The 11,827-nt window shown below is 37.0% G+C and overlaps 1 protein-coding gene across 1 annotated transcript in view; it reads left to right on the top strand.

The window, feature by feature from the left end:
• PARD6B (par-6 family cell polarity regulator beta) overlaps positions 1-11,827 on the top strand; it is a 15,856-nt gene that overhangs the window by 2,530 nt on the left and 1,499 nt on the right. Inside the window, exon 2 of the mRNA XM_009998762.1 lies at positions 4,288-4,510. Within this exon, the coding sequence (XP_009997064.1) occupies positions 4,288-4,510 (223 nt within the window). The remainder of the gene's footprint in view (positions 1-4,287; positions 4,511-11,827) is intronic.

Raw genomic sequence — 11,827 nt, 5'->3', positions numbered from 1 at the left:
CTGCCCGGCTCCAGCCGGCTCCCTCTGGGCTCCTCGGGCTGCTCAGCTGGGTCAGGTAGCGAGAGCCGGGTGGTGATGTCGCTCACTGAACGCCCTGTCTGCAGGGGAGGAAAAAATAAGTGTGGGGTTTTTTTTTTTTTGAAGAGTTTTACGAGACCGGGTTTTTGGAGATGGTCCCGTAGTTTCTGCGCAGGCTAAAAGACATGCAGAAAAGTGGATGTTTGGAGGAGGCTTGGGATATCTGGGGGAAAAGAGCTGTTTAGAGTAATAATTCACAAACTCCAAAACCTGTTCTTTGAGTTGGAAGAAGAATACGTTTGTTTAACTTGGTGGCTGTTTCTCTGCTCCATTGATTTGACTTAATGACTGTGTGCTTCTGTATGTTTTGGGGTTTTTAGCGGGATAGAGTGTGTTCTTGTAACTTGAATTTCTTGATAGAGGTAAGCTGTGGCTAGCATCTTGAAGTAGAGCTTGCCATGTTTTAGAGGCTATCTGAAGATTTTAGGCTGGTAATTGTTGTATGAGTATGTTCAGCTCTCTGTTGGGGCTTATACCAACATTTTCTTGTTGAAGATTTGCACGGTTCTTTACATTCTCTCATGGATGTATCTGTTCTTCCTATTGTTATTTTTTTATGTGGTTAGACAAAGTGTTGCTGGCAAAACTTTGATGTTGTGAAAGTGATTAGATTTTTTTTCTGGTTTATGCTTGCCAATTTGTTGTGGGGTTTTTTTTGGTTTTTTTACATGTAATTCTGCAGTTAAGAGTTGTGAGTGTTGAATGTGCAGTGATATGTGGGGTGTTAGCCTGTTAGTTAAATCTGTGTAGCTTGAGTTAAAGCCCCCTTTTCACTGTCTAGGCAAGTTGCAAGCAAACCTACATGGGAGTATGTTTTCTTCTATTGGTGGAAAAATGTTTCTTGTGGGCTTCTTTAAAAGCTTGTCTAAAATCTGTCTGTATCATACATCTTCCTTACCTGCCAATCAAGTGGTACAGCAGCAGTATAGGTGAAGTGTTCAGGACTTGTTTGGGGTTTTTTGAAGGATAAATCATAGTGCTGAAACTTCTGGAAAATGTATGGTTGGTCTCTATAGCTTGGATGATGATTTCTTTGCAGTGTTAAATTAACTTTCATGTGGACAAAACCAGAAAGCACAGGAGTAGCTGGTAGCTATGATTTAAAATGCCAGTTAAGCATAGCTGTTACTGTGGTCGGTGAAGTCTTTTTGTTTTTCATTTCTAATCTGTAAGATTGAAAGCAGTACAATGTGTTCATAAAACAAGACTTGTTGCCTCTGCCCAAAACTCTAGGCTTACTATTCCCCCCTTGTATGTTTTTCTTGATTTAAAATATATCAAGGGATCACCTATATGATGTGTTCTTTGGTGTTTGCACAGGGAAATATAGAAGTTTTAATGAATAGGGACTGTCTCTTAAGTGCACGTTAAGGAGCAGGTTTCAAGGCATTCCTAGAGCTACTTGTCGCTAATGCATTATTTAACAGCACCTTGATTTAATGTTGCATACGAGTCATCTTCCTTTTATGAAAATAATAGTCTAACCAGAAAGAGAGAGGCTTGTGGGGGAGGTGGAAAGGACCATTACTGTGGAGTGATACAGCCTTTGAAGGCTTTTCAGCGTTGTACAGCTCTTTATTTAGTTACTCCAAATCAATAATCATGCTCCAACTGACAAAGCTGTGCCAGCACAGCCCAACTATAGTTGCAGTTATATGAGAAAAATCCTTTTGTTGGTCTAGTTTATTCAATTTGGGTAACAAGTCTGAACTTGCCCTGGGGAATCACCATAGTGTATTAATTCCAGTTAGCCCTTTCTCTCATCATTGAAAATCAAGTTTGATACCCCAAATTAGAATTCCTGGTGATGGCATGAAAGCCCCCAAATAAACTTCTAGTTCTCAAGATATAAAATTCAGGTATGTGTCATGTTCTCCTCACGTTTGACTTGGAATAATTTTTTTTTTTCAGAATATATTGATAAGGCACATATGGTTACTGTAGTTAATGTCCTGTTGTTGCTGGAGACTTACAGTGGCAGCAGCATACTGTGTTACAGAGCACTTAAAGATGTCTCTTGTAAGTCAGTCTTACTTAAGCGAGTATCTCTAGTGACTTCCTAGCAGGCAGAAGTGGCTCATCCTGCATTTTCCCAGATGAGTTTACCAGTGTAACAGCATGCTTTGTGAAGAGCTCAGGTAACAAGAAGCCATCTCATCTTCAGTTGTTCTCTGCAGCTCCTCTAAACCTCCTGTTAATTCTAAGTGCAGCTCATTTAATGGAATGGATTGCAACATTTGATATATAATGAAAGCATTTTGAGGCTTTAAAATAAACTATGAAATTGTCTAGGATTTTTTTTGTCTTTTCTTAAATACACTTTAGAATATTATTGAGTGTATGGCAAACCATGTTAGGAAGTAATAGCAAATTTTGCACCAACTATGTATGAGATTCTATGGAAAAAAAATCACACTGAAAATCTGTGCCTTTATATGTTTGATGCAATAGGATTTAGCATTTACTCCAAATTGACCTTGAGGTTGTTGGCTTTTTAAACTTTTATTACCGAATTATATTTAAACTACGTACTCTTTCCAAGCCAAACAACTGAAATTTCTGCAATGCCTGGACAATTCCTGTGGCATTCATACTTCACATAGCTGAAGGAAGATTTGAGAGACATGATGTCATGCTGCTTCTGACGTGATCAGAGTTCCTCCTGCAGGCTTTTCTTTGCTTTTTTTTGTAAGTAGGTATGAATCATTCCTTCTTCTTTGTTGTTAGGTAATGCCACTGTAGTGGGAGTATTTCTAGAAGAGAGATAGTCCCAGATAATTCCTTTATTTGGAACATTTGGAGGAAGGTGGGATGTTGGAAGGTGGAGCTTGCTTTGCTGTGCTGTGTTTGAGTTAGTATGGTGTTAATGTGCTACCAATGGGGGGTTCTTCTCTCCTTATTTTCATTCCTTTGTTTGCATGTGAGAACTCTGAACCTTTTATTTTCTAAAAGTTTGATAAAATGTGAGATAAAGGTTGGGCTGGAGGCTTGCTAATGTGCACCTTCCTATCTACTGTGGGGAACATATATCCAAGTTTGTGACACTGAGGCTCAAACTTTCAGTGAATATTTTGTTCCATGTGCCATTCTGTTCTGCCTAAAACTAAACTTGCTAAAGAAATTATTTAAAGTCTTGATGTTTACTGTAGGTCAGTAATAGAATCCACACAAAATTGACACCAACTTACTTTTTCTTTCTTTTTTTTTACTGACTAGTTTATTATTCTTTTAATTTGTATGCAAGCTGGTCTGCTTTTAGTAGCCTAGCTGCTGCTATCTCTTAATTGCTTTTAGCATCTTTGGTATGTTGAGTGTGCCTGATATGGAGGCTTTGGAGTAATTTTTATCCTATATTCTGTTTACTATGTTTTTAAGATATGTGTGTTACGTAGGTGATTTAGGAGTCTGAGGCTTGAGTGGATGAGGGAGCTAGGTTTTTTGTTGTATGATGGTACTGACTAAATGCACATCTTGCCCCGGAAAGTACAGTGCCAGTGACTCAAAGAGATTATTGCATATCTTGTGAATCTTGTCTTTTCCTTTATATCTCCTTTTAGGCAAGAGCAGAATTGGCTTGAGATCAGCTAACTATAGCTTTACTGCACACAGTTTGTACTGAAAAGCAGGAGCCATTCTTTATAGTCTTCAGGTCAAAGTGGCTTTTAAATTTCTTTCTGGAACAGCTGGGAATCTGAAAACTACTCAGATTTGCTTAGATGAACCATAGCTGTCTAATCTGTACATACTGTTCTAAAGCACGCTGACATTTCTTTGAAAAAGTTCCAGGTAGTCACATACCATAGGAGGGTTAATCGTGATTTTGAACCACCATCATCAGTGTTGGGCATGAATTCTGTCCCTTACTGAGAGCACGACTGTTTCATAAGCATGCAAAATCTGCAATTATTCTTGCACTAGTTTGTCACCTTAATGCTGAGCTCCCATGTTAGTGAATGTTTTCACTAAAACAGAGCAATGAAAACAGCTTTTGCATATTCAAAACTACACGTTTAGCAAGACCAAAATTGTTACAACTTTGAGGGCACAAAAGAACAGTTTAAACCGACCTTTTAATGCCACTTCAAAATTTTTGGTTGTAGTTTTTAGTGTACTTTTCATTCCATAACATTTCTGGTTTAACATTCAAATGGTTTTATTGCTCGAGGATGTTAGATTTCTGTATTAATGATGTAACATGTTTTGTTGTAGTTTGGGGCAGAATTTCGACGATTTTCACTGGAGAGATCCAAACCTGGAAAGTTTGAGGAATTCTATGGATTATTGCAGCATGTGCACAAGATACCAAATGTTGATGTTCTAGTGGGATATACAGACATTCATGGAGACCTGCTGCCTATCAATAATGATGACAATTATCATAAAGCAGTTTCCACAGCCAATCCTCTACTCAGGATTTTCATTCAGAGAAAAGGTAAGTGTGCTTAAGTCTGTGAATCATCTGTTTATCCACTTCCACTGTGTTGCAGTAAACACAGTGACGTAGGGAGGAAAAAACCCTTCAGTCCTATTTCATCATGTTGAATTATGTAATAATTATGGATCAGAGAAGATCCAAGTCTTGCAAGAGCTTCCTCAGGCAACCTATTTATACTTTGTGATTCTTTGCTTGTATTTGGTTCAGTTAGATAAAGTCAAATCTCTAGCAAATGCTTCTTTCTGATTTTAGGTAAGCAAATGGAAAAAAAGCTTTAAACTTCTAGGGTTTTCTGCTCTGTATGTTGGATGCCTTTCACTTAAAACTCTGATCTTGATCAGACAAGGAGAATCCTTTATAGGATGAAAAGAAATCTCAAAAGTCTTATTACGTGTCAGTATAAATTAAAGAGTAACTTCATAATATGCTACTCTTATCACCCTTTCCTAATAAAACTTTCTGAAGCTTTCAAAATAACAAGCTTATTTCAGTTAGCAAATCTTAAATGTAAGTGCTGTTCATTTTGCCTTTGCTGTTGGTTTCCCTTTCAAAATAGCATGTGTTCTGGATTGTCTTTTTCTAGTGTCTACTTTTGTTGGAGAAGAAAAAAACAACAACAAATTTGAAGTTGTATTTGTTCTTGTCCAGAAAAACATATTCAGTGTATGAAACTGAAGGGGAGGAAATAGTGATGGGATTTTAAAATTGTTTTAACCCAGAGAAGCTAAGAAAACCTGGTTTCTGCACTTCTTGGTTTTCTGCTTACTTGCATACAGGTGTGTGTGCACACACATTGGGTGTATATATAGGAATAGGTGTATATGCACTTTTTGTCACAATAAGGCAGTTGACTGATCTTTGAATAGCAGACTGCTTGTTGCTTAGCTATTTTATAAAGATGTGCACTGTTTGTGGCTGTCACTAAGGCAGGCTTTTTTCCTTAGAAAATACTTGGACATCGAAAGCTTTTGTTACTTTCCCACTCCAGAAAAATTAACAAGCTCCACTGCAGCCTGACACAAAAGCAATATTCAAAAATAGTGTGGCTGCTTGCCAGCTGCTGTGTTGCTGGCAAAATGCATTTGCTTTGTTTGTATTGAGGTTAGTATGGTAATGCCTGTGTTTTCAGGCCTGAATTGCCAAAGCAATGAACTATTTCCTTTATAGAACCTAGAGGTAGAAAAGGTCTGTGATTCCATTTAATCTCTTACAGTAGCCATATGACGAGAACAGATAAGCCACTTTGTCAGACTGGGATTATTGAGGTTGTATTTTAACACCATATGTTTTTAGATTGTTATAGTGTTACATGTTTAATGCTGACTGTGCTACATTTATAACACTTGTTACCTTTATTCCCTATACCTTTATTTAGAGCATGGTAGTTTATTTCTTATTATACTGGTGCAAGGAATTGATTTGGTGTAATGCACAGAACTAGAAACAAGATTAACCCACTTTCATTTTATTATGCCAAGAACTGATTAGCAGGAAAAGCTATGTATGAAGTTGTCATCACCTTCCAGTTGAGACTAGAGTTGTCTGGCTGTAGAGTTTTAGGGAATAAAGAACTTGGGCTGGCATCCCAGTCTGTCACTTCCAGCACTGTACTTTGTTCTGAATTAGTTGTGACTATTTTGATCACTTCTGTTGATTAAATTGAGGCTTTGATTCTATTAGCATCTCTGCCATATAGAACAGAGCTTTGTTTGACAGAAGGAAGTAACTTGATTCTGTATTTTATTTCTGATAATTTGCCTATAACTACAGATGGATTGCAGACGTTAGAGATGTTGTAATATGTGCAGCATAATTTGTTAAGGTGTGATTAATTCATCCAGTTGCACAGATCTTCACTGGGTTTACCCCTGAAATGGAAAATCAGATGTTTGAACAAATACCTGCTATTGATCAGGCAACTTTGATCTGTGCTGTTTTGGAGCTGTAGCTAAGAACTGACATGTTACTTTCCACCTGTAAGGCTCCTTGTGGCTTTCATGCCTTCTCTTAAATAATACGAACAATTGATGTGGGTTTTCAAATGAAACTCTGCCTTTTTGTTTTTTCTATTTCCATCAATAGTAGTTGGGAATTTAAGATCTTTGGCAAAAAGTCTCTGTGGGGAAGACAAAGTTTTTGCTATTTTAAAAGACAGCAAAAAAGGAAATTTTATTCTGTCTTACCTGCTGCGTTATAATTTGTGGAAAGCTAACAAGGTATGAGCAGGGAAGAGGACCTAGGACCAATAGTAGTAACTGCTTAGTATATTCCATCCATGGAACACCTTAAAAGGTTGAAATGGGAGCAACAAGATTATTTTGCAATGTTACTAAGTGATAATTGTGATAATTTGATTCAAACATTTCAGAAATGTTGGTATGCCAGAGTAAGCACCTTTTTCTTTTCTGTTTGAGTTTGATTCCTGATTTATGAAAGCTAGAAAGTTGTCTGTCCCAAGCATTTAGGAGTATTGGTTAATGTAAGAAATTTGGAGATCCTGTGCTGAAATCAAATCACATTGTTCCTCTGAGACTTTTATATTTGTATTTAAATTACTGTAAAATATTTAAACTGCTCCAGTGCTAAATCTAAACTGGAGCTTGATATTGCACGAGTTAAGAATGGCTGTCAGTTTGTGGAAAGCAGTTGCTTATTGGAATTTCATTCTGCAGTTTAACAGATTAACAGGTACTGTTGACATCTGGAATTTAAAGGTTAAACTGATGTATCATGATTAAATCCAGATGTATGGGAGTCACTCTGTCTGTGAGAAAAATCTTACTGAAGATAAAATGGTGGGGGGAACAAACACACAGTCTGCACAGGCCCTGAAGGCCAGGGGATACTCTGCATTTTAAACAAAAGATTAATAGGGATGATAACTTAACAAAAGATATATTTCATTATAATATCCTTAAAACTGACTTGCTGAATATTAAGTTACAACATAAAACTCCTGTTAGTTCTGCATATATGAGACTGCATATAGTAAAAAGTGGGTTCTTTGAATCAATTTCTGCCTGTTGGGATAAAGCTTCCCAGTGAAAAAGTCTATTCTGATGAAAAGACTGTTTTTTTTAAACAACTCTCCAGGGAATATCCTAGCTATTCTGAGTCCTGTTCCTAAAAACACAATTTTATAAAACCATGTTTTGTTACAGCCTGTGACTAAATAAGAGACAATATTTGTTCGGGCTTATTTTAAAAATGCTAAATTGCATTTATATTCACTTGTTTCAATTATTTGTATTTTGAAACTTTAATTCTTGAGGGGTAACTCTAAATTGCTTTGCAAATAGATCAGGAAAGCATTTAATATATGTTTTGAATAATGTTAAATTGAAACCAGACTTGACATTTGTAGGCTTTTATTTTTAATCTAATGTAGCAAGTGTATACAGATTGGTGCCACCTTGGGCTTGAAACTGCTAGGGGAAAAAAAAATCATTCTTGCACTAAGTGGACATTCTCCTTAACACTATCTGTAGTTAACACCTTGTCCTTTGGCTTTATGCCAAAATATTTTCTGCTGCAGCTTTAAACTGATTAGCTAGGTGCCAGAACAAAGATGTCTTTGTGCTTGAGAATATTGCTTTAGAAAATTTGTTTAGCAGTGGAAGAGAGGTTAATCAGAGACATGCTTCTTGGCTAAGATTTAGAGAGATGAGCTTTCATCAACCTTTCACTATTTCTTTTTTTCTTACAAATTATGTAACTTTAATTGTTTATCTTAAGGTTTGTGCTAATTTTGAACTACAAGACTACTAAGACTGGTTGCAATGTAAAACAATTACCCTCTGCTCAAGTATTTTGACATATCACTTTGCAATTTTGGGATGCTTTTAGTTCAACAATGTGTCGTGTAACTTAAGTAGCAAGTTTCTAAAAGCAAAAGCATTTTTGATTGTATATTTGTCTCTGAAAGAGACTTCTAAAATTCATCTCCCTTTCAATAAACATTTTTCTGATTTTTTTTTAAGTACTTTTGAATCTGTTGGTTCACATACAGATATATTTACATAATATTTCTTTCAAAGCTAGTTCTTTTGCAACTGGAAATGCTTCTCACTAACAGTGGCAGATTGGGAGGTGTTTTTTGTGAACTCTGTTCTTGTCAGGGAAGGAAGTTACAAAGCCATGTGAATAGTTCTGGATCAAACTGTTGGGTTAAGAGTACAAACTTACTGTGATCATTTTCAGGACACAGTAAATCTACTTCTTGGATGTAATAAATGTGTATGTTTGTATACCTAGCATATGCCAAACTTACCATGTAGGCACAGAAGGCCTGAGTGGCAGGAGAGGGATCCGGGTATGTGAGTGAAGAAATTTTACGACCCTCTGTGGCAAGCTGTGAACATCTAATATGATATACATCTGTTATGACTGAATTTGTGAAATACCAGTTACTCTGTCCAGTTCTTTGACAAGAATCTGAATGTGAGCACTTTGAATTTAAGGAGAAAAAACTCCGAACTGAGTATCTTTTAGTGTTGCAATGCATGTGGAAGAGCACTTGTAAGAAAATCAATACTGATAATGTTTTGAGACAGTTTTCCTGTGTATCGTTTCTAAATGGACTCTTGTAGTAAAAGCAGGAGAAACCTAGTGGTTCACTGGTAACAGTATGTTAGTATATATATCCTCAGTATCAGCAACTTCTACTCTAGCACAAATATATAGTGCATGTACAATTGTCCTATTTTCTTTAGATGAGTTTAGACTGAAAAATAATATGGCTTAAGGTCTGGACAATATGAAACTAATCAGTCAAAATGTTTCAAACTTACCATTGGCTCTCTGGAGAGCTTCCCAAAGAACAGAGCTTTTCTGGAGCAATATGGTGTTAAATGCCTAGATATGTCACCACTACGAACCAAAAAGAAGTGAAGCTTTTGAAACGAGGCAAAATTATACTTTTTGTCCATGCAGTATTTCTGCAGTTCTTCAAATGTTTTTCTCTACTTTTGTTGGCTTTACCATTGATTATCCAGCCTTAAAAATAAAGTTCTGAAATTTCAGATCTACACTACGTAGACATGCACTGCACATAAAAGTTTTTGCATAGTTTTTGAGATCACTAAGATGCATATCAGCTGCTAGTGGGAGAGAGAAAATAATGACTTAAAGAAATAACCTTTGTACTCTTTAACTCAATTTTAATATTCAAGTCACCATTGACTATTGTCTAAAATCTTTACCTATAGTGTAACTTTTTTGCTGTCATTGTGTTACTTTAATATTTTTTACTGTTAAATACAAAGCAAAACCCTTCTGTCTAGTATCCTATTTCACAATTGTACTTTCCAAGTTGTTTTGTAAGCAGTTGTAATTCCAAATAAAAGAGAAACTATTGCAACTCATTGACTTGCAAAAATCCTCCCAGTGTAAGGACCAGATGTCTAATTTAAAACTGGTTGGATGGGTTGTTGGTAGAGATAAGGGCAAAATTTCTCACGCTTTTTTTTCTTTGATCATAAATTTTAAGCAAACATTAAAAATCCTTGCATGCTGTCTGAAAAATCAGTGTGTTAGCTTTCAGCAATTTTTAATGCCTAATCTTCAATCTGGTAGGTATCCTAAACTGCATTTTACAGAGAAAATTGTAAGTTTGCATTTTTGGAGATGGATTACACTTCAAGTATGGTCCATCTGTTATATGCTTTGGTTTGGGAGGTTGGATTGTTTTTAATCAGCCTACCCTTCAGTGCAACTGACTTAACACCCTTAGGCATCTGAAGAACAGATTTTTAGGGTATTCCTACAGCCTTCTTGCTTGATGTTGAAAACTAATATTGTTTAAACTTAAACTTAAATTGTTGGTTTTTTTCTCAACTTTTGCTGAAGAACATAGTGATTTAATGCTTTTCTGCAAAAACTTTCAGACTCTGAAACAAAAAATTATTTCCTGTATTCATAATCATCTGATGTCTCAGGCATAGCTCGTGTAGATTCTTCTGTTTGCTTCTACCTTCCTACTCTTCCTTGTACAAAGCATAGAATGGCCCAGGTTGGAAAAAAATTGTCTGGTCCAATCTCTTATGGAAAAGGGAACCTAGATGAGATGATCTAGCACCCAGTCCAATTGCATCTTGAAAACCTCTAGTGATGAGTACTCCACTGTGTCCCTGTGGAGGTTGTTCTAGTGATTGATCTCACTGTAAAACCAACGAAACAAAAAAAAAGACAACAAAAAGCACACCATTTTGTTAGATTGAAATGAAACCTCAGTGCAATTTGTATCCATTGCCCCCTCTTGTCCATGTGGCTTTGTTCTCTTTGCAGCCACCCTTTAAGTACTGAAATACTGTGGTGAGGTTTCCCCCAGGCGTTTTCTTCTCAAAGGTGAAAGGGCCTAAGTCCTTTAGTGTTTCTGCATAGGGCAGGTTCTCCCACCCTTTGATCATCTTCCTGGCCTTCTTTTGGACCTTCTCCGCTCTGTCTAAATCTTTCTTAAATTGTGAGGACTAGAACTGGACACAATACTCCAGGTGCAATCTTACAAGTGCTGAGCAGTGGCTTGATCACATCTCTTATCTCTGCTAGGAACACCCTTGCAAATGCAGCCCAGGGATCCAGTTTGCCTTTCCTGCAGCACCACACTGCTGCATCATCTTCACCTTGTCCACCAGCACCCCCAGGACCCATTCAACAAGACTGTTTCCCATCTGCACAGATCACAGCCCATACTGGGCTTTTTGGTGATCTCATCCTGGGTGCAGGACTTTGCACTTGTCTTCATTAAACTTCATATTGTTCTTTGTGACCCAGTCCTGAATTTGTCTTCCTTTTTACCTGCTGACCCTAGGCAGGGATGCAGATTTTGCCCGGGCTGTGTCAGTAGGTGAAGTGGGAGAGAAAAGTCCCTAGGTAAAGAGGCATTTCAGACATCAGAATTGCTTCTGCAGATAAAATTTCTTTTCCATTAGTGGTTGCATGACTTCACTGTCTTCTTTCTTTAACATTGTAAGCCACTTGCATACTTGTGTATCAAATTGTGTCAGTTAGAGCATTGCTTGTATGAAGTGTGTTGCCTGAAGTATTTGTGTGCAAGCCCCTTTTGTCTCTGTTCCACAGCTACTTTACCTACATTGTATGGGGGCAGGGAAGAGAGTGCAGAATGGAATAAGCTTTCTGGAGTTTGAATTCAGGTCACTTGGCTAGCTTCCAGGAACTAGGCAATAATAGGCACACTGGCTGCTTTCCCTTTTTCATTCTTTCTTTTCCAATGATCTGAAACCTGAGGAGAGAAAACTAACAAGTGGAATTACTCTGAATAAAATTAAAATGTTTCTAGGAATGTACTCACTCTTT

This window comes from Chaetura pelagica, unplaced genomic scaffold, assembly GCF_000747805.2.
Source record: "Chaetura pelagica isolate M959 unplaced genomic scaffold, ChaPel_1.0 scaffold275, whole genome shotgun sequence".
In the NCBI taxonomy this organism is placed as follows: domain Eukaryota; kingdom Metazoa; phylum Chordata; class Aves; order Apodiformes; family Apodidae; genus Chaetura; species Chaetura pelagica.
Note: the sequence above shows the minus strand (reverse complement) of the source record. Positions and strands in the feature narration are given on the sequence as shown.